The following is a 23030-nucleotide window of genomic DNA, read 5'->3' as shown; positions in this document are numbered from 1 at the left end:
GAGGAGGTAACACTCATAAAATATATATAAAAATAAAATTAAATAACTATTTAAAACACCCTCAGTTAAAATTACAAAATTTAAAAAACCCGTCAGGAGCAATAGGATAAAACTATGGTTGAGCCAGGCCAGCTAATTGGAAGAGGTGGGTCTTGAGCTTTACACGGAAGGAGCGGAGATCAGAGGTAATCCTGATATCAGGGGGGAGGTCATTCCACAGGGCTGGGCCCGCCACAGAGAAGGCTCTGCTCCTAGGCGCCACCTCCCGACACTGTTTGGTGGACGGCACCTGGAGAAGTCCCTCTCTGTGCGAGCGAATTGGTCGTAGGGATGTATGGGGCAGGACGCGATCCCGCAGGTAACTAGGTCCTGTGCCATGGAGCGCTTTAAAGATCGTTATCAAAACCTTGAAACGCACCCGACAGACCACAGGAAGCCAGTGCAGCTCGTGCAGGAGAGGTGTTACATGGGAGTACCTAGTACTCCCCATAATCACCCGCGCGGCCGCATTCTGGACCAACTGCAGTCTCCGAGTGCATCTCAAGGGAAGCCCCATGTAGAGAGCATTGCAGTAGTCCAGGCGAGACGTCACCAGCGCATGAGTGACTGTGCGTAAGGCATCCCGGTCCAATAGGGGACGCAATTGGCGCACCAGGCGAACCTGGTGGAACGCCCCCCTTGCCACGGCTGTCACATGGTCATCCATGGACAGCCAGGCATCCAGGAGGACACCCAAATTGCGCGCCCGCTCCACGGGGGCTAGCTGTACGCCCCCAATGGCCAGAGATGGAAACAACTGGTTGAACCGGGAGGCCGGAACCCACAGCCACTCCGTCTTGGAGGGGTTGAGTTTGAGTCGGTTGCCATCCATCCAGACCCGTACGGCTTCCAAGCACTAACATATGTCTCACAAATTAATTTGTGCTTTCTTTAGGGATCTACAGCAGTTGGATGATAGTACACAGCTTCCATTACTTTCTCACTTTTCAGAGACAGTGGAAGGACTAACAACTATACGAGCATTCAGGTATTTTTTTTGCAAGAAATACACTGGTTGTGCCCAGATTTTAATGACTGGCATGAATTCTTGTCATCATAGAACCAATTGGCTGAAGCAATGTAAGTAATAATGCAAGATTAAACTACTGTTGGATTTAAGCCATTAGTTCATCAGTTAACTTTAAATATCACATAAGGATATTGTCAAACTTGCTGAGAGGTTAATCTTTTGGCATGTAGAACAAAGTATTATCTTTGAATAAATATCTGAGATTAAAAAAAACTGATGATTTTAAGGATACAGAATAGAGTTAAGAAAAAAACGTCAGTTGCTTCTATCTAGTTAGATATTTAGCATCTTCTTTCTGGAACTCTCTGTGTTTATGAACCTGAGAGAACATTTTCTTAGGAAAACATTTTCTTTTCCTCTATATTGAGTCATTAATATTTTCGTTCACATTAAATTGCATAGATGATGCTTCCTGTTTCTGCAATTGAATGGATTGTGAAATGTATGTTGTATACTTCAATTTAAAATTAATCCTAAAATTTAGGAACTGGAGCAGTGGTCCCCAACCTTTCTGACTCCATAGACCAGCACCGGTGGTGGCAGTAGGTGGGAGGGGGAGGAGATTAGTTTGCATGCCAAACTAATCCCATGTGCAAATGGAGCTTCATGTGCTCACCCACTGCTTACTTGGGCCAGTTCCCAATGGGCTGTGAACCAGTACTTGTCTGTGAACTGGGAGGAAAAATCAGAAACAACACAATATGCCTCCAATAGAAAATTCCAGTTTCCAAAAGTGTAGCATCCTATATCCTGCATGTAGCATCAGTAATTATGCTGATGTGCACTGAGTCACCATACCCTTCGAACTATTTTCAGTTTTATGAACTCCCTGAGTAGCAACAAAATAAGTTCTATATTTATGTTTTAATTACTATAATTATGACACATTTGTTGGGCTGTTGGAATTTTTTTTCTACTAATTAGCATTTTCCTGCTAATGAGCTTTTTTTTTTTTACATTTGTATGTTGACAAGCAAATTAGACCTACTGTTCCATTATATTTTTTAATTGTTGATTACTTGCTCTTTTTAATTTCTAGTTTTCCCCTTATAGGAAGAAGATAAAATTTCCCTAACCAATAATGAAATTATGTATGTAGCTTTGCTGGGACAAGTCATTTCCCTCGTGCTACCTCCCTTATGCTATCATTGGGTTAAAATGTCCGCTCCACATTTTGCCTAAAATAATTGCTGGCAAGGCAAACTCTTGTAAATTGAATTCAAACTACCTGATACACCTCTAACCCAAATTTGAACTAGACCTGTATCAGTTCCTGTATTTTATTTACCATCAAACCTCTGTGGGGAACTCAGTATCTATATTTAGACACTCTTTTCAGCTGCCTTATGTGCTGTAGAAGTGACATTTGAAGTTTGGATTCTAATCACTAAGCAAAGAACTCAGATCTTGAGTTTCTAAATTTAGTCCAGTAGTAAAAACAAGTTAAAAAGCTAGTTAGCTCCTCTTTGCTTTATTTAACCTCATGCTAACAGTTTCAGATTTTGATAGCTGCACAGTTTTCAAATATAGGCTAATAATTCACCAACTCTGCATGCTTTTATCAAACCCCTAACCTCTTTCCTTTCCTCTCCATATAAATGTAGTGCTGCATAGTAGGTGCTGCATAAAACCAGCAATAATTTATTTATGATGAAATGAATAGAGAGTAGAAGAAAAATATGAAACAAATAATTATTTTGTCTAGTGTGTCCCATTTTCAGGATTGAATACTTTCAACACAAGAGAGTTAAAATACCACAATTGTTATAATAACTACTGTGTTCATCTGTCTTTTTTGTATGTATATAAAGGTATGAATCCCGGTTTAAACAGAAGCTTCTTGAATATACGGATTCTAACAACATCGCTTCCCTTTTCCTTACAGCTGCCAATCGTTGGCTGGAAGTTCGCATGGCAAGTACCTTACGCTTGTGTAAAGATATAAAAATGTCCCCTGCCCAAATCTCTTTTTTTACGCAAAATTGATCATTCTTATGATCTTATTTAGGATTGCCAATTGATTTTAAATGGGATGCCCATGTTTTAGCAATAGTGCCCACCAGTATTCAGAAGCTAAAGGTTATTTCATTATCATTTTTGTACCCAGGAAATTCTTAGCTGATTAAATTTTTTAAATTAAAGAAAGAAAAATCTGACAAGATTAAACTCTTCCTATGAAAAAAAGAAAAAAATATCTTTACACATCATAAATTCTTAAGAGCCATGGTGTCTCAATGGTTAGAGTACAGTATAAGAGCAAGTGCTATTGCTATTAATTTAATTCTGAACTCAATAGGAAAATGTTTACTAATATTCTTTTGCATATTTAATCAGAAAATAGACATCCTTTTGGTTCTTTCTGCCTATTTTTGAACAGTGTAATATCAATATAGAGTTTTATATCATCCTCTATTCCTAAAATGGTATATTTGTTTAATAAGACTTTGGTAGAAATTGGTTTTGATGAACTTCTTTCATTCAGTCTTTAATTCAAAGTATAAAGATCATTTCTTATATCTTTAGGAATATATTGGAGCATGTGTGGTGCTTATTGCAGCTGTTACATCCATTACCAGTTCTGAAAAGAATAATCTCTCTTCAGGACTTGTAGGTTTAGGATTAACCTATGCTCTAATGGTAAGTGAATTAAACAAAATATGTTCTTTCCATTCAAAGTGATGCAATGTGTATTTTCTCCCAAATGAACAGCATGTGCTGAATTTAACTTGAGTAAATTGATTTGGTCAACAATGCTGATATACATTTCCAATAATTTTATTCATATGAACAGCCTTATTGCTATAGATTTGTATGGAGGAATTACAAAATATTCAGATTCTCGCATAAGTATAATCCTCCTTTACTTTTGGGAACAGATAATTGTGGTGGATAGTCTTCAAAGCATCTCCTATTTAACATCTGCATTGCAAATACTAATCTTACTTAGGTATTGATTTTAGGTGTCCAATTACCTAAATTGGATGGTTCGCAACCTGGCTGATATGGAGCTTCAACTGGGAGCTGTGAAAAGACTTAATGGTCTTATAAAAACGGAGGCTGAAAATTATGAAGGGCTGCTTTGTGAGTATGTTGTATGACTTACAGAAGAACCTGTTTAGTTATATTTAATGAAGTGCTGTATTCTTTTAAAAAATCGTGTTTGCTTCCAATGGTTCCAATATACTTTACATACACACAAGCAAACAGATGTGTGCTTTTTTTTTTTTCTTAGCTCCGGCGCAGATTCCTCAGAACTGGCCTGATCAGGGGGAGATTCAAATACAGAATTTAAGTGTCCGCTATGACAGTACTCTGAAGCCTGTGCTAAAACATGTCAGTGCCCATATCTCTCCAGGACAAAAGGTAATCTAAATATTTATCTTGCACACCAGGGGTGTCAAACTCGATTTCATTGAGGGCTGCATCAGGGTTGTGCTTGACTTCAGGGGGCCAGGGTGAGTGTGGCCAGGGTAGGTGTGGCCAGCCTGATGTCACTTGTGTCAGGGGCGTCTGTGGTGGCCCAAGCACTCTGCCAGTGAAAATGGGCTCCTGAGCTTCATTTTCAGCTGTGATGGCCTCCTGCAACCCTCTCCCAGAGAAAACAGAGTTTGGGGGAGGCAAGCTCAGCTCTATTATTGACTGTGATGGCCTTCTACCAGAGGCCTCCCCCCCCCCCCGAGCTCCGTTTGCATAGGCAGAGGCACTGCGGGCCCGTCCTTTGCTGTTTCCAGGGTGGCCCCATAGGCCACATCTAAGCACTCTATGAGCCGGCTCCGGCTCCCGGGCCCTGAGTTTTACACCCCTGTTGTACACTAACCATATAACAATTAAACTTAACTTAAATAAAACTACATCCAGCAGACAAAAACAGGCAATTATTCCAGAAACATATTCCTTAGATTAGAGCTGTGAATATAAAAACAACACTTTCCCACCCCATCAGTGGTGTGGTTCTTTCTCAGTCAGGTTCTTTACCAGAGACCTGGGAGTTTGAGGGTTGCGGGGAGTACCTTAGCTGTTCCTAGCCCTACACTCTTCTGGATAGAGCTCGGATGTCATTCCCGGGATCTATTGGAGCCTCCCTCCCAGCTTAAGAGCTACAGCCCTGAGTACTCTTACTACTACTAGGACCACTTTGGTTTTTACTCTCTAGTTCCTCTTTCAGGCCCTTGTACTTCTCCTCATAATAATAATAATAATAAATTTGGATTTATTAGCCGCTCCCTTTCCAGGCAGGACTCGGGGCGGCGTACACTAAGACATATATAAACATACATATATACAAAGACATACATGCATACATGCATGGAGGAGGTAATAGATTACAACATTTAGACAATTAAAACCAGTAACATACCCCAATAATAAAAACCCAATATACAATAAAAATTTAAAATTTAAAAAGACAGTCAGGAGGAATATGAAAAATTACGGTTGAGCCAGGCCAGATAATTGAAAGAGGTGGGTCTTCAGCTGAACACGGAAGGAGCGGAGATCGGAAATAATCCTGATGTCACGGGGGAGGTCATTCCACAGGGCTGGGCCCATCACAGAGAAGGCTCTGTTCCTGGGTGTCGCCCCCCGACACTGTTTGGCGGACGGCACCCGGAGAAGTCCCTCTCTGTGTGAGCGAATTGGTCGTAGGGATGTGTGGGGCAGGATGCGATCCTGCATGTAACTAGGTCCTGTGCCATGAAGCGCTTTAAAGATCATAATCAAAACCTTGAAACGCACTCGGTAGACCACAGGAAGCCAGTGCAGCTCGCGCAGGAGAGGTGTTATAGGGGAGTATCTAGTCCTCCCCATAATCACCCGCGCGGCCGCGTTCTGGACCAACTGTAGTCTCCGAGTGCATCTCAAGGGAAGCCCCATGTAGAGAGCATTGCAGTAGTCCAGGCGAGACGTCACTAGCGCATGGGTGACTGTGCGTAGGGCATCCCGGTCCAATAAGGGGCGCAATTGGCGCATCAGGCGGACCTGATGGAACGCCCCCCTCGCCACGGCTGTTACATGGTCATCCATGGACAGCCGGGCATCTAGGAGGACGCCCAAATTGCGCACCTGTTCCATGGGGGCTAGTTGCACGCCCCCAATGGCCAGAGATGGAAGCACCTGGTTGAACCGGGGGGCCGGAAGCCACAGCCACTCCATCTTGGAAGGGTTGAGTTTTAGTCGGTTGCCATCCATCCAGACCCGTATGGCCTCCAAACACCGGGACATCATTTCAACGGCCTCATTGGGGTGGTTCGGGGTGGAAATGTAAAGCTGAGTATCATCAGCATACAGATGATATCCCACCCCAAAACCACGGATGATCTCGCCCAGCGGTTTCATGTATGTGTTGAACAGGAGAGGCGAGAGCACCGATCCCTGTGGCACTCCACATGTGAGTGACCTCCGGGTCGAACTCTGCTCCCCTGCCAACACACGTTGCATCCGGTCAGAGAGGTAGGAGCCAAACCACCGTAAAACGGTGCCCCTGACTCCCAGCCCCTCTAGCCGGTGCAACAGGATACCATGGTCGATGGTATCGAACGCCGCCGAGAGGTCTAATAGGACCAGGATAGAGGAACAACCCCTATCTCTGGCCCTCCAGAGATCATCGACCAATGCGACCAAGGCCGTCTCCGTGCTGTGCCCGGGTCGGAAGCCGGACTGGCACGGGTCTAGATAATCATTTTCCTCCAGGTGACGTGGGAACTGCTGTGCCACCACACTCTCTACAACCTCCTTCATACTCCTTCATCAGTGACATGCGGTGAGGTTTATGACTGGTGAGGCTGGTGATGTCATCAGGAAGGCGGGGAATGGGACCACGTGTGCTGGTGGCTGAGGCTGCCTCAGCCTCCAGCACACGTGATCCCATTCCCCGCCTTCCTGAGCATGCTCCGCCGGCTCGCGCTCCGCAGTCCTCGAAAGCGACTGGGGAACGACGAGAACCTTCCTGCCTCTGCTGGACTTTGCACGCTCCTCGCGACTGCAATAGACGTCCAGAAGTGGCAGGGGCTGTTGGGCTGGAAGCCCAAACCCCATTAGCCACAAAAGCCGCTTCTGGGCGTATATTGCAGTCGCGAGGAGCACGCGAAGTCCAGCAGAGGCAGGAAGGTTCTCGTCGTTCCCCAGTCGCTTTCGTGGCTTCGTCATCCAGGAGTGCCGACAACATTTCTGCCTCCGCAGCTCCCGGGCGCGGACGGACGGAGGTAGCCAGATTGGCGCCGAGGCAGTCCGGCGGGCGAGCGACCGAGGATCAGGCTGCCTGATCCTCCATCGCTCGCTCTTTCGTCCGCCCGGACCGCTTCGGCGTCGCTCTGGCTACATCCGTCCGGCCGCGCCCGGCAGCTGCGGAGGCAGAAATGTTGTCGGCACTCCCGGATGACGAAGCCACGAAAGCGGCTGGTGAATGTCGTTCCCCAGTCGCTTTCGTGGCTTCGTCATCCAGGAGTGCCGACAACATTTCTGCCTCCGCAGCTCCCGGACGCGGCCGGACAGATGTAGCCAGAGCGACGCCGAGGCAGTACGGGTGGACAAAAGAGCGAGGGAGCGAGCAATGGAGGATCAGGCAGCCTGATCCTTGGTCGCTTGCCCACCGGACTGCCTCGGCGCCACTCTGGCTACCTCCGTCTGTCCGCGCCCGGGAGCTGCAGAGGCAGAAATGTTGTCGGCACTCCCAGATGACGAAGCCACAAAAGCGACTGGGGGACGACAAGAACCTTCCTGCCTCTGCTGAACTTCGCGCGCTCCACGTGACTGCAATATATGTCCAGAAGCGGCTTTTGTGGCTAATAGGGTTTGGGCCTCCAGCCCAACAGCCTCTGCCACTTCTGGACATCTATTGCAGTCGCGAGGAGCACGCAAAGTACAGCGGAGGCAGGAAGGTTATTGGCGCTTCCGAGAACCCTCCTGCCTCCGCCGGTTGCCCAGCTGGCACCGCCCCGTGCGCGCACCTCCTCCTCCTCCTCCTCCCTCCTCTTCCTCTTCACTCCCCAAAAGTTCTTCTCCTTACCGGAACTTAGCAGGAGCCGTGTAAAAGGGATGGGACGAAATATATATTATTATTATATACTATTATTTCATGAAGAGAGGTGAGGCTGTGCCTCCCCTGCCTCCCTGACCGCACGTCCCTGTCTGATGTTGCTGTCATTTGGCACCGCTACATGTAGCACCACAACTTTCTTCTACCACAATGTCTGGTTGATGACCATACCTGCTGTGCACCTGCATCTGGATCTGGAAGTCCCACAGGGGAGGGAGGGAGATAGTGACACACAGAGAGAGAGAGCATTTTGTCCCTTGAGTTAATTTTGAGTCCTGGCAAATGCCTGGATTAGTGCCTATAACTTTCTTGGCAACATTCTTAAGTACTTGCCTCCTTCTCAGCATTGAAAGAGAGTGAGTGGCCCAAACTCACCCTGTTGGCTTCATGTTCAAAACAAAACTAGAATTCATGGTCTCTCACTTTCTATCCTGGTGCCTTAAGCGTAACATCAAATTGGCTCTTATTATAGTAATAACGTTATAATAATATTATAAAGGAATCCTACATAGATGACAATGTATAGTTATCTGAAGGTAATAAACTCCACTGAACACAATGGAAGTAACTGATGAATCTTACATAGGATAGCCCTCCTCCTATTAAAAATGATTCTGAGATTATATTGTTCTAACGAATGTATTTTCTGTTGTATATCTTTTGTACTCTTAGTTGGATGTAAGTCCTAGCTACATAATTAGTTTTCGGTAAATAGGCACAGATTTATAGTCCCACAAGATATAGCACTCAAGACTATATATACTGTTTTAAGAAAAATCTTTGTTTTTCATTTTAAAATTTTCAGTCAAGATTTTATTTTTCCAATATATTAGTCAAAAATCAATCTTCCACCTTTTAAAAACCTTTTAAATCATTCATTAAGTTTTTTTATAATCATATGATATGTCAATTATATTTTGTTCTTAAATGTTCACTATACTCTGATCACATTTTGGGATGATACCTCATGCAATAGATTTTCCCTCCCTCTCCTGGACCAGCTCTCCAAATTTGAATTTGAGCAAGATTGGGATCTTTCTAATCATGGACAGGTAATGTTGCATATAATCTCCCAATTTTTGTCTCTGGCAATTATGCAATTAAAAGAGAAAGACTGAAGTGATATTAATTAATAATGTGAAAAGGATCCATGATATGTATAAGTGCACTTTCTACATAGTATTTTCAAGTGCAAAGTAACTTCTCATCTTCACAAGAATCTAACCTGCCACTGACAATCTATGTTTCTACTGTGTACTTTTTAATACTAACCCATATCATTCCTAGTTCAGATATATTTTTTTGTTTGTTTGCAGATTGGAATATGTGGCAGAACAGGCAGTGGGAAGTCATCCTTTTCTCTAGCCTTTTTTAGAATGGTTGATGCCTTTGAAGGTAAATCTGATAAAGTAAACACCTCCCATTTTTGTTTTATTTTAACATTGTTGGTTTTATTTTATAACAAAGGGACCATCTGTCTTTTGCCCATTCTTCTCCCCCAACCCCCAATATCTCAAGAAGACATAAAATATATTATGTTCTATTTACTTCTCTCAAGCCCCAAAATTAGCAAGGGGTTACCATCTAATTTGTATTTCTAAAGTTAATTAATACTTAACATACGTATATTGCTAAAAATGCCCATGTAACATTCCTGTCATTCCATTGCAATAATGTTATGGAAGAGATCACCCAAATTAATTGGATAAATTCTTGTCCAGCCTCTGTTTAAGGTCATCCAGTAAAGAAGAGGTCACCTTCTTTTCTAACATTAAATAGGATTTTTCCTACCTGAATGTAAGATCCACTACCTTTGACATGCATGCAGAAATGATAAGAGAATACTCTCACTCTTCTTTGTCATGCTTTTCAGGTTCTTGAAAAGAGCTATCATATCTCCCCATCATCTTTTTTCAGGGTTTAACAAATATCCCTCAGCCTCTGTTCATAAGATAAAGTTCCCTCCTTGGTCTCTTTATTCTGCTCTACATCTGATTCAGATTTCAGTATTTCAATAACTTGAACACAGTGGAAAGAAACTACTTCTATTCATGCAGAATAAAAATGCATTTTTCTTTGTAACTGGTAGGTTACATTACTCACATTACATTATTATGTTCAGCATATGATCAATTAAAATTCTAAATTCTTTTTTAAGTATTATTTCCAAGCCAAGTATTCCCTGTTCCAGTGATGGCGAACCTATGGCAGGCGTGCCACAGGTGGCACACGGAGCCATTTATCAGGACACGCAAGACGCTGCCTGTCAGCTGGCCAGCGTGCATGTGCGCGCTGGCCAGCTGAGTTCACCCTTTTTAAAGCCATTTTTCGCCCTTCCCAGGCTCCAGAGCCTTTATAGGGGAGGGCGAAAAGAGCCTCCCCCCCCCCCGGAGGCCCTCCGGGGGCTTCATGAGCTTCCCTGAAGCCTCCGGAGCACAAAAACCCGGCCCTACAGGTAAACCGGAAGTTCGGGAATGGACTTCCGGTTTGCTCGGAGGGTCGTTTTGGCTGCTTCGGAGGCTTCAGGGAAGTGTCCTGAAGGTCCCTCAAGCCTTTGGAGCGCTCAAAACAACCTTCCGAGCAAACCGGAAGTCACTTCCGGTTTGCTCGGAAGTTCGTTTTGACTGCTCCGGAGGCTTCAGGGAAGCGTCCTGAAGGTCCCTCAAGCCATCAGAATGTTCAAAAGACCCTCCGAGCAAATGCCTGTAGTGCATGCATGCACACTTGGGGGGGTGTGCATTGCATTATGGGTGTGGCACACCTGCACACTACCCCCCTGTGCTCCCTCCATTTATGGCACGCGAGCCAAAAAAGGTTCGCCATCGCTGCCCTATTCTATACTATGCACTAGAGTTACTTTCCTGAAGTGAAGAAATTTCCATTTGTCTCCATTAAATCTCAAAAATATTTTCATATACTTCAATTTATTAACATTTTAAGAGAGAATTATGTATAGAACAGAATTCCTTCTTTCCTGCTTGTCCCGCAGGCAGCCCTCCTGAGCTCTGTTTTCAAACACAGAGGGTTGCAGGAAGCTGTTACAGCTGAAAATGGACCTCGGAAGCCTGTTTTCATTGGTAGAGCACTCAGGCCACCACAGGTACCCCTAACACGAGTAATGTCAAGCTGGCCACACCCACCCCAGCCTCCCAAGATCAAACGCAACCTTGATGTGGCTCTCAATGAAATAGAGTTTACAATACAATAATACAATAGTAGAGTTGGAAGGGACCTTGGAGGTCTTCTAGTCCAACCCCCTGCCTAGGCAGGAAACCCTATACCGTTTCAGACAAATAGCTATCCAACATCTTCTTAAAGACTTGCAGTGTTTGACACCCCTGTGCTATGGAATCCTATTTATCATAGTTTATTCAAATGTATTTTTAAAAATTTCAAAGTATTTGTTTTCACTTGGCTTCATTTCCCCTTAAAATCCAGGATTTCAAGTTCATGAGGTCAGGTTTTCCCTATTTTCCTTCTGCGTTATCTACTAAGCCTTACCTGTTAGTTAAAATCAAATCAAGATTAGCTGATTCCCATCCTTTAACTGCTGGTGGAAAAAGGGGCCAGGATCATTACTAATTAGACCCATCACTTCATGCTCTTTTTTTCAAAGATGTGCAATTCACCTGCAATTATTTCTTGGTTGTATAAAACATTTAAAATAAGTTCTTTACAGCAGATAGTCTCATGGCCTTTGATCTTTATTTTTTCTCAAATCAAAGTAACCGCATGATTCCCATTTCTGCAGCTGTTTCAGAAATTGGTCTTAGCTCTTTCCATGTGCAGGTGTATGCACAACCGCTTGGTTTCACTTCTTTCTTAATGGCCAGGATTATCAATAAATACTGCAGTGCTGCTTTTATGACTTAATCCACTCATTTTAGCATCATGACATTCATTCACCTTTGGATCCATCTTTGACATTTCATGCACACGTTCCAGTCCTGAATGAAATCTTGGTTTTCATTTTCTGAAAAAATTGATTTGTTTCATCCTTTAGATGCTTATACACAAATAATGCAAGCATCAGCATTTTCAGGATTAAAAAACAACAACAGCAACAATCTTGATATCACCATTCACTTGGAATGAAACTTTTCTCGTTGCACTGATCCAAATCAGAATTTTCTGTTTCTGAGACTTACGAAGCTTTAAAAACATTTAATTTGGCGGGATCATGCATTGCTTTATATTAAGCAACCCATAGCTCTCTAGATAAAAGATATGTCATGCTTCCATTTCTTCATTTTAATTGATAATAGGGCACAAACATGCTCTGACTTTCCAGTCTTGTATATCAAATAATTCTCAATGGCATAAAGAATAATCAAAATAATTATAGCTATAAGAGCATTCCAAGTTAATTGAATAAATTATTGTTCTGTGATATGCATGTATTTACCATCGGTATAATCTCATATAATTAGAAAATATGATTAACAGTATTAACTTTTGGGTGTTTTTTTAAAAAATAACCACAGGAAGGATCATTATAGATGGCATAGACATTGCCAAGCTTCCTTTACAAACTCTGAGATCCAGATTGTCAATTATTCTTCAAGACCCCGTTTTGTTCAGTGGCACAATCAGGTAACTGTTCCAATGACCAAATTTGTCTCAGTTAGGATAAAGAATCATATGCAAAAACATAATTAATTGCTGATGGAAGTTGCTCTTCCATTAATATCAATAGATAAAGAAGAACATGAAAGAAATGGGAGAAAATTTTAATGCTTTGATGCATTTTTGATTGAGACTGTGATCTACCAACCCTTGGTTCCATAGTTCACAAGTGGCTCAAAAAAAGTGTTTTAACTTTTCTATATGTGCCTCTTCTTGAAGTTTATTTTAAATGATGTTCTGCTAAATTTTACTATAAGAATATGAGTCTTAATTGTTTCTTTTGCTTATCTGAATGCATATTTATAATTTATAATACAAAATGAGTATTCATTTTGCTTAATTCCTATCCAAAGAAGCAGTTTTTATAGCACATAAAATAAACACAGTGATATGTGCTTATTTTTGTGCATTTTTATAAATGTATTTCTTCATTTGATGATGTTGTTCTTAGGCTTTTGTTAATCCTATCCCACTACAACCTCTGCAGAGAATGTATCTCTATGGTGGTTATATGGCTACATTTAAAAAATGTTCAATTTTCTAGACCCATACCTTGCATTAAAATAAGACACATAACTATTAATAATATATTGTGTTCTCTACAGTTTAACAAAAATGCAGACAAATGTGAATCTCTTTAGTCATTTTTATTTTTGCAGATTTAACTTGGATCCAGAAAAGAAATGCACTGACAGCACCTTATGGGAAGCATTGGAAATAGCACAACTGAAACATGTGGTGAAAGCTTTACCTGGGGGACTAGGTAATAATTCCTTTAACTGTGGAGAAACCAGCACTTAAAACATTTCTACTTGAATTTGAGCTGTTTTAGATAGAGACTACAAATGCTAACTGTATTTATAATTTGCTCATTTTCTTTAAAAATGTATTTCTCCAGAAAATGGTTGATACTATAAACATAATTTCAAAGTAATACAGTCACGTGATCAAGCTATATTCTCAAAGTCTGGCCATGTTACCATTGTTCAGTTTTATCTGAAGATTTACTTTTGGGGAGGCACTATGTTTCCTAAAGGAAGAAGCTTCATAGTGTTGTAAGAAATATCCATCTGGTTCAAGTAGGGAGAAAGACACTGGAAATATGGAGGCTGATTGGAAATATGGTTTAATGAAGCAGAACCATCACATGGTCCTGGTGAAGCTGATCACATGGAGTGGAGAGTGAGGGTTACGTATACCCTCTCTTGGGCCTTGCCCTTGAGCTTCCTGTTCTTATGCAGGCTACTGGCTGCTGTAGGGATCACTGCTAACTTTGTAGGCTGTCTGAGTCCCAGGCTTGGTTGAAGCTTGTTGGGTAATGCAGTGAAGGGGCTTGTTGTGACATGTGGTGAGCTCTGCTGCTAGATGGTAGAGGGCTAATCCTATTATGTCCTGAAGGAGCTTGTCTTAATTCCATCACCCTGGAGCTGAAGGTCTTTTGTTTTGTAAATATGCTGGCCCAGTCCTGCTGGAGCTATTAAGAAAGGTGAGGGCTGCTTTCCAAGAGCATGTTTCTCCTTTAGGAAAATATAATATTCAGCCCCTTTAATATATCTCAAAATATTTCATTCTTCTAGGATAGGAGTGGATACTTACATTCTACAATAGTCAAAGAGCTGCCATCAAGAAGTCCCTGTCCCACATTTATTACATCAACAGGCCATTCTCCTTCTTAAATACTTGGGCTCAAAAGCATTTAAGGATGTAATATCCAAGAATCTATGAATTCAGTTGCACCTGGTAGCTCATAGGCAATTATCATGAATTGGATCTGCGAGCGTGTAGGTAGCCAAGTCTGAAAATCAGAGCCTGGGTGCTTCTCCTTAGAATCCTAGCAATGATATCTGCAATGGCTTTTGGACTGCCTTGAAGCTTAGAATGAATAGCAGCCATTAAATTAAAATGTTACTGGGGCATGAAATCCTCTATCCATTGCACTTGTCATGATGCAATGGGATGACAGTATCCTCAATGGGTCCAAGAAGCAGTGAAGTAAGATGTCTATTAACTGCATTTCAAGCCCATCCTGTCAGCTGAAATTTGGAGTTCATTTCTCCCTTCATAAGACAGAAGTGAAAAGAATACTTGCAGGGATAGGGAGAAAACAAAACAAAGGAGGCAAAACAGATCGTTGTAATCTCAGTCCCCGGCCATGTGTCTGTTAGTTGTGGTTTTGCATGTTGGTCGAAGAGATCTGTATCTACACAAATAGTGTAATTGTGTGTGTGGCTATAGGGAACAGAGGAACATAATATATGAATTTGGAAATTAAATGGAAATAACATATTCAGGAATACAGGGTTGCATAATATAAGTAATGTTTGTGTATGAGAAAGTGAGACTTAAGAGTGATGAATTGGTATAAGGGAGATATCCATGATTTTCCTTGTGACCTTCCTTTTCTAAATATTTGTTTTAATCAGATGCAATAGTCACAGAAGGTGGAGAAAATTTCAGCCAAGGGCAAAGACAGCTGTTCTGCTTAGCCAGAGCATTTGTACGGAAAACAAGTATCTTAATCATGGATGAAGCCACAGCGTCTATTGATATGGCAACTGTAAGTTCAGGGATTCAAACGTTCCATAATGGTTTTATAAGGAGGCAAAATTCTTTACTGATTACTGAAATACTGCTCAGTGTTTCCATGTATATAAGGGATTTCATTAATTAATATAAACATGTTATCTACTTATGTAGGAAAACATTCTTCAGAAGGTTGCAATGACTGCCTTTGCTGATCGTACAGTAGTGACAATTGCAGTAAGTAGATTATATTTTACTGCTGAAATGTTATCGATTTGTAACTCTGAGCCTGCTGATTTGTAACTATTTCCTGCTTCAAAAGCAGTATCCCTTTTATTGCACTTTATATGGACACATTTGCAAATCAATAAGGAACCAAATTGTCCATAATTCTCTGTAAATGGACACAGCAATGGAATATGGCTGACTAATTTTATATCTTTCCAGCAATGCAACCAATAAAATAATATAAAGTCAACAAGCAAATTAATAATATGAAAACAGAATTAACCTAACACTGTAGAGATTAAAGTTATCTTGTTCTTTAACAATAACAAACCAAGACTACCTTTTTGATTTCATAAACAAATCTAGTATAAGATTCTCTGTGAAGTGAGTATATTATGTGGTTTCATGAAAATAAAGTGATAACAACTTGCATGCCAGCGTAAAAAATATTTTCATCCAAAATAGTATATTATTTTATGAAATGTGTATTTTGAATAGAATAATGATCATTCTATTTGGCAGTTATGGGGCCTGCATCCCAAAATAAATGAAAGATATTTAATTGGAGAAGACTTTGTATCTTTCGGAAATAGTTATATGTTGCAATTAAAATTTTAACCATATCTGTTTGTCCTACAGCACCGGGTGCACACTATTCTAAATGCTGATATGATTATTGTCATGAAGAGAGGCGTTATTTTGGAATATGACAAACCAGAAGTTCTGCTGGAAAAAGAAGGCAGTGTGTTTGCTTCTTTTGTTCAAGCAGACAAATAGATGCAATATAAGTGATTAAACAAGTTGAAAGGACAGTTTTATTATCAATTTTCTAATTATGTAAAAATCTGTAAATAAAAATATTTAATAACAAAAAGCTTAGTCTATAAGTTCTTGAGAAATAAAATACAATTACTTTACTTTTTAAGTGTGAGCATCTTACTTTTCCAGTAGGAGCTACTGACATATATATTTTCCCGTTTTATCTCCAAGTTTCATAAATAATCAAAAATTTAAAAATAAATAGAATCAAGTTTGCATGATGAGATATTTAAATTAATGCTCTGCCAGATGTTAAAAGTTAACACCTTACATTAAGCCATGTCTCTCTCTAACAGGTGAAAACTATGCCAGCAAAATAATTCTGTAACTACACCTGTAGTCATGTACATTATGTACATTTGAATATCATCACACGGATATGGAATACAGGTAGTCCTTGGGTTACAACCACAATTAAGCCCAAAATTTATCTTGCTAACTAAGACATTTGTTGAGTTTTGCCCATTTTACGACCTTTCTTGCCACAGTTAAGTGAAACACAGCAGTTGTCAAGTTAATAACACGGGTTGTTAAGTGAATCTGGATTTCCCCATTGATTTTGCTTGTCAGAAGGTCACAAAAGGTGACTACATGACCTTGGAATACAACAACAGTCATGAATACGAACCAATTGCCCAGCATCTGAATTTTGATCTTGTGACCATGAGGATGCTGCAATGATCATAAAGATGAAAAATGGTCATAAGTCACTTTTTTCAGTGCATTGTAACTTTGAACTACAGGGTTTGAAGACTACCTGTACATGTTGGCAGGATAATAGACAAATTTAACATAAAATTATTTCACAAGTTATTGAGACTTCAAGCCACTGGCAGCTTTACTTGTCAAAAGCAGTTAAATGAAAATATAACACAAAATCTGGTACACAGAAACAGACATGACATGCCAAAAACTGAACAATTATCTCCTATTAATTTAGCTCATGTAATAAAACAGTACAGATTATAATTGTCAAATATGCATTCTATAGCTTACTAACATTTTGCATAATTGACCAGTGGTAATCATGTGGCATGTTAAATTTCAGTCTTCACACTTCTTATGATTTTAAAATCTCTGTATTTCAATTTTAAATTCTTTCTATCAAAACCTTTATGGTTCCTAAATATGTAAAAACATGTGCCATTAGTATGGACAGAAGATTTATCCATTTTTAAAATAATTTTTATTAAAGGTATTATGCAATAGTAAAAATAGGCATAAAAGAAAAACAGCAAAGAAAAAAGAAAAGAAAACAAATAAAGGACCAGCTTCCAATCTTCTTTGAAGCAATTCAAATAAATGTATCGTATATCCTTCCTCTTTAAGATTATACCATAGTTCCCTTCAAGGTTGACTCATTTTCCAGTAGACCCATGAGCCTGAATGCTGTGTTTTCCAACCACAGGTTTCTATCCTTTTTATACACACTTTGCCAGCACAGTACATTATTTCCTAAATGTGACAGAAATGTGACATTTCACTGTATTTGCATCCCATATTAAACTTGGTTAAGCGCTAAGAAATAAATAAGCATGCACGTGTTGGGGGAGATTCTGCCTGCCTGAGAGAGCACACTTGGTCTGTCAGAACCCACCTGCTGCCTGGCACAGAAAAATATAAAGTAGAGATTCTGTCAAGCCATGGAAAGACAAAGAGGAAAATGTGCTGATTTTAAAACCCACAAGCTGTCAGAAGAAAATCAAGGGGTGAAGAGTAAATATTCTGCATTATCCCAGAATCACTCAGTTTCTAGGATATTTGTTCAACTACCCCAACACACCTCACAGGATGGTGGTTGCAGAGAAAAAGAACAGAAGGTATTTGATGGTCAACATCGTGAGCTCCTGAAGGAAAGGCAGGCTCTAACTCTAAATAGGCAATCTTTGTGAAAGTGTAATATTTAGGTTATGCATCATTGAGATCCAGTTTGGTACAGGGGCTAAGATGTTGGGCTACAACACAGGTGACTAGAGGTTCTAGTCCTCTCTTAGGCATGAAAGCCACCTGGGTGACTTTGGCCAATTACTTGATAGGGTTGTTGTGGGCAAAGAAAGGAAGGAGGAGCGTTAGGTACATATGCTGCCTTGTTTTGCCAAAAAAAATATTGTGTGAATAGCTGTAATAGAAATATTGTATTTACCTGCAGATCAACTTCACCCACAGAGTTTATATCCCTTTTTTAGGAGAATATAGTTAAAGAAAATCTCACTTCTATCTTCTTACCGAAGATGAGAGTCAGGCAACGTCCTAATTATTTACACAGTCTCCTTTAATAGACCATACATCTAGGGGACTGAAAGCTAAAACAAATGAAGACCAGTTGCAGGAACTGGGTATGTCTAGTTTAATGAAAAGAAGGACTGGAGTGTCATGATAACAATGTTCCAATAACTCAGGGGTTGCCACAAAGAAGAGGGAGTCAAGTTATTCTCGAAAGCACCTGAGGGTAGAACAAGAAGCAATGGGTGGAAACTAATCAAGGAGAGAAACAACTTAGAACAGAGGAGAAATTTCCTGACAGTTAGAACAATTAATCAGTGGAACAGCTTGCCTCCAGAAGTTGTGAATGCCCCAACACTGTAAGCTTTTAAGATGTTGGATAACCATTTGTCTGAAGTGGTGTAGGGTTTCCTGCCTAGCAGGGGCTTGGACTAGAAGACCTCCAAGGCCAACTCTGTTATTCTATTCTAATGTTTGGCCGCTGAGGTTGCTTTTGAGGGAAAGAATGAAAACCTTTTCCAACCCACCGACACTTCGCGGCGGGCGGCACTCTGCCATCTAGGAGTTCTGTCTGCGCTGATCCCGGGGGAAACCTTCGTGCTGGGATTTCCTGGCGCGAGAGCGCCCCCTGCCGACTCCATTTGTCTCTGGCTGACGACTCCTTGCATGGAGTCGCCACCTGTCGACCCGTTGCATGGGGTTTTCTCCAAAAGCCGGACGACCCCTTAGTTGGCTTTCCGCCCGTCGCTCTCAGGAGCAACTCACGAAAGGCCGCCGCCTCGCCAAAGTAGAAGCGAGCTGTGATTGGCGTGCGCAGCTGGGGAAGCGGGGAGGGGGGGAGCGGACGGCGCTCGCCGGGACTGTCGGGGCGGAGAAGGGGAATCGGACCAGGGCAGCGCGAGCGCCGGCGAAGAGGCCTTGGGGCTCCGCTGGCTGGCGTCCCTGCAGCGGTGGCGGGCACGTGGCCGTAGCCGGGGCAGGGTCGGTGGTGGTAGTGGTGGGAGGGGGTGTAGCCTACGCCAATCATGCTTTCCAGGAAGGGGATCATCCCTGAGGAGTACGTGCTGACCCGACTGGCCGAGGATGTCCCGGATCACACGCGGCACCGGACCCGGGAGCGTCGGGCCAGGTTCGTGGGCAAAAACGGGGCGTGCAATGTGGCGCACAAGAACATCCGGGAGCAGGGCCGCTTCCTGCAGGACGTCTTCACCACCCTGGTGGACCTGAAGTGGCCCCACACGCTGATCATCTTCACCATGACCTTCCTGTGCAGCTGGCTGCTCTTCGCTATGATCTGGTGGCTCATCGCCTTCGCCCACGGGGACCTGGACCACAACACCCAGAAGCTGCGCCTTCAAGCCGGGCTCGGGGATCGGGAGGCGGCGGCGGCGGCCCGCTTTGTGCCCTGCGTCACCGACATCCATTCCTTCACCTCCGCCTTCCTCTTCTCCATCGAGGTGCAGGTGACCATCGGCTTCGGGGGCCGCATGGTGACCGAAGAATGCCCCCTCGCCATCCTCATCCTCATCATGCAGAACATCGTGGGGCTGCTGATCAACGCCATCATGCTGGGCTGCATTTTCATGAAGACCTCGCAGGCGCACCACCGCGCCGAGACGCTCATCTTCAGCAAGCACGCCGTGATCGCGCTCCGCGGGGGGAAGCTCTGCTTCATGCTGCGCGTGGGCGACCTGCGCAAGAGCATGATCATCAGCGCCAGCATCCGCATGGAGGTGGTGAAGAAGACCACCAGCCAGGAGGGCGAAGTGATGCCCCTCAACCAGATCGAGATCCAGATGGAGAACCCGGTGGGAGGCAATAGCATCTTCCTGGTCTCCCCGCTCATCATTTACCACGTGATAGACAAGAAGAGCCCCCTGTACGAAGTAGCCCCCGCCAGCCTCACTCACCACGAGGACCTGGAGGTGATTGTCATCCTTGAAGGGGTGGTGGAAACCACAGGCATCACCACCCAAGCCAGGACCTCCTACCTAGCGGATGAAATACTTTGGGGCCAGAGGTTTGTGCCTATCGTGACGGAGGAGGATGGACAATACTCTGTAGACTATTCAAAGTTTGGCAACACGGTGAAGGTGCCCACTCCAAACTGCACAGCCAAACAACTGGAAGAAGACCGGAGTATCATGGACACTATTTCTTTGTCACCCAAAGGCACCATCAGAAAAAGGTCTGTTAAGTTAAAGCCCAAATTTACCATATCTGAGGAGACCTTGTGACAACTCTGTGGACTTGCCTGTGACAGCAGGCATAAGAGACATGGAGGCAGCCTCGGTTTCGTTTTTCAGGTTGGTCCCATCGGTGTATGGACTGTATTTAATGTTTGTGCTGCAAGACGAAGTGTGTGACTCAGGGTAACATCAGGAAAACTGAGCATGCATAAAGCTTTCTTCAGCTTTCTTATGTACTGTATTTGCACTTGAGATAGGTAAATCTCCCCAAAAGATAGACATCTCTTTTTTTTTCCCTTGAGAAATTATTTTCTATGTTTGGGATTGAATTGTTTCTTTTTCCACAATGAAAAGGCGCTAATACTGTAATCAGCTATTTATACTTACGAAAAGACAGTATAGGTGCAAGAGTGCCCATTGATGTGGCGATGCTATACTGAATGAATACATGTATTGATTCAATTCATAAATGATAACTGCATGCTTCCTTTTATCGCCAGTATATTAGGAGGTATAATGGCTTATGGTATGCAATAGGTGATATAATAAAGTTAATTCCACATGTTGTGTTAGGACATACATGGAAAAATATTTTTTTTAATTAGATAATTAGGAGGAAAAGCAGTCAGGGTTGTGATCTGCAAAACAAAAAATGAATTTCTGAGTAGTACAATCCTATCCAGATCTACTCAAAAATAAGGTCCACTGAGTTTAGAGGGACTTACTTTTAATTCACTGAATACAGGATTTTAACTTCAGCGGGTTTAGAATGTCATAGTCACCCTTTGCTGCTACCCCAAACGTTTTTTTACTGTAAAACGCTGTATATTACTTGTATGAATAATATTGAATTAATGTGGGGCACTTTTATGTAACTTACCTGCAGGAGTAGACCCTTCTGTTTGAACGTTATAGCTGAAAATTGATCTTAACAGTTTTTTGAAAAAGGACAACATTTGAAAAAATACAGATATTTTTAAGGAAAGAATACTGGGTAACCAACTGGTTTGATCTTTCTCGTTTTCAGTTCCGATAATATTCACTGACAAATAGAAGCAGTAGGGTTGACAAATGTAATCCTAGCTGTCATGTGAATTCCCATCTCTATCAAATGACATCATTTAATAAGTTTGCATCAAATTTTACTTATTTTAATTAATGTTTTTGTTTTTAAAAACCCTGCAATTTTGGACTTGGATGAGGGAGAACCAAGATTCAAATTGTACTTATCCATGAAACCCCCTGCTAACCCTGGGCCAGTGACTTTTGCTGTAGCCATACCTACCTCACTGAGTTCTATCTATGCTGCCTTGTCTCTTTGGAGTGAAAGCAGGCTAAAAATAAAATAAATATAAGTTTTATGAATTGGTACAGAATCAGAACATACTGGGGTGGGGGCAATTAACCAGAATAGGTTAGGAACTTAATTAATCTAATAGATGTACAAAGATTAGAGACATTAAATTCCATAATTTATCGCAAGTAAGTTAAGTAAGTTAAGGATTACGCATGGTGATGTTATCAAAAGAGGTGTTACTTTATTTACCAAATCGCATACTATATGCATTGAACTCCAAAGATAAAGTCTTAATGTATTTAAAATTAGCATGTATACATTTAACTATAATTGCATGCCTTAGTTTTTACTTGTAATAATAAGGCAATATTTTTATGTCATCAGTAAATCAGAAATGTCTGTAACATGGAATAAAGTGGCATAACCATGTTAATTTTATAGACCAATAATCCAAAAATAAAAAGTGCATTTGTTTAAAAAATATTAAAGTGTGTGCTATTAACATTATATGGTTTGCGATTAAGATCATGTGGTTTAGTATAATTGACTATTTTTATATGTCATGTTTACAATTTCTGCATTTGTGCCATTTTGTTCTAGGGATATGTGCACTCTTAATTTCCCAGATGATCTTTTCAGTCTACAATATGCCTCTTTTTAGTTATTGTTAAATAGTTTCATAAACAACTTTGCATTTGTTGTGGTTAAGGAATTTGAGAACTTTAATCAAAAGGTAATAGATGTGCTTTTATTTCTGAATTCCAATCTCTAGCAATGCCCAATTATTAATTCTACATCTTTAAGAACACAATTATACAGAATTACTTACGTTTTTGGCTAATGTAATGCATTTTATAAAAGGTGGATAATTAAACTCATCCTCCCTTTCCATATCTCAAACCACATAAAATAAGAACGCTTTTTTCTGGCAAACTCCCCTTATTCTAGAGGCTGAATAAGCCATTGCATAGTTTAAATAATTAACTAGCCAATCTTGAGGATATATATTTTGCCCTTTATTAA

The 23030-nt window shown here is 41.5% G+C and overlaps 2 protein-coding genes across 7 annotated transcripts in view; both read left to right on the top strand.

The window, feature by feature from the left end:
* ABCC8 (ATP binding cassette subfamily C member 8) overlaps positions 1–16985 on the top strand; it is a 74514-nt gene extending 57529 nt beyond the window's left edge. For 2 of the 6 annotated variants that reach the window (XM_081935751.1, XM_081935750.1), the window contains 11 exons: positions 935–1027; positions 2881–2983; positions 3593–3706; positions 4030–4150; positions 4302–4432; positions 9419–9497; positions 12587–12695; positions 13388–13491; positions 15152–15285; positions 15426–15488; positions 16119–16985. In XM_081935751.1, coding sequence (XP_081791877.1) covers positions 935–1027; positions 2881–2983; positions 3593–3706; positions 4030–4150; positions 4302–4432; positions 9419–9497; positions 12587–12695; positions 13388–13491; positions 15152–15285; positions 15426–15488; positions 16119–16256 — 1189 coding nt within the window. In that variant the 3' untranslated portion in view covers positions 16257–16985. Of the gene's footprint in view, positions 1–934; positions 1028–2880; positions 2984–3592; positions 3707–4016; positions 4155–4301; positions 4433–9418; positions 9498–12586; positions 12696–13387; positions 13492–15151; positions 15286–15425; positions 15489–16118 lie in introns of those variants that run through there. The other 4 variants (XM_081935752.1, XR_014173821.1, XR_014173822.1 and 1 more) reach the window with 4 other exon arrangements.
* A 2433-nt stretch (positions 16986–19418) lies between these two features.
* KCNJ11 (potassium inwardly rectifying channel subfamily J member 11) lies at positions 19419–22468 on the top strand. Its single transcript, XM_081936455.1, has one exon. The coding sequence runs from the start codon at positions 19547–19549 to the stop codon at positions 20756–20758; it is 1212 nt and encodes a 403-aa protein (XP_081792581.1). The 5' UTR covers positions 19419–19546; the 3' UTR covers positions 20759–22468.
* Positions 22469–23030: the final 562 nt, after the last annotated feature.

Source organism: Natrix helvetica, assembly GCF_964273705.1.
Source record: "Natrix helvetica genome assembly, chromosome: 1".
NCBI classification, from domain to species: domain Eukaryota; kingdom Metazoa; phylum Chordata; class Lepidosauria; order Squamata; family Natricidae; genus Natrix; species Natrix helvetica.
Note: the sequence above shows the minus strand (reverse complement) of the source record. Positions and strands in the feature narration are given on the sequence as shown.

Excerpts from the sequence above, each read along its gene's own strand:
- KCNJ11 (XM_081936455.1), top strand. The coding sequence starts at position 19,547 with ATGCTTTCCAGGAAGGGGATCATCCCTGAGGAGTACGTGCTGACCCGA.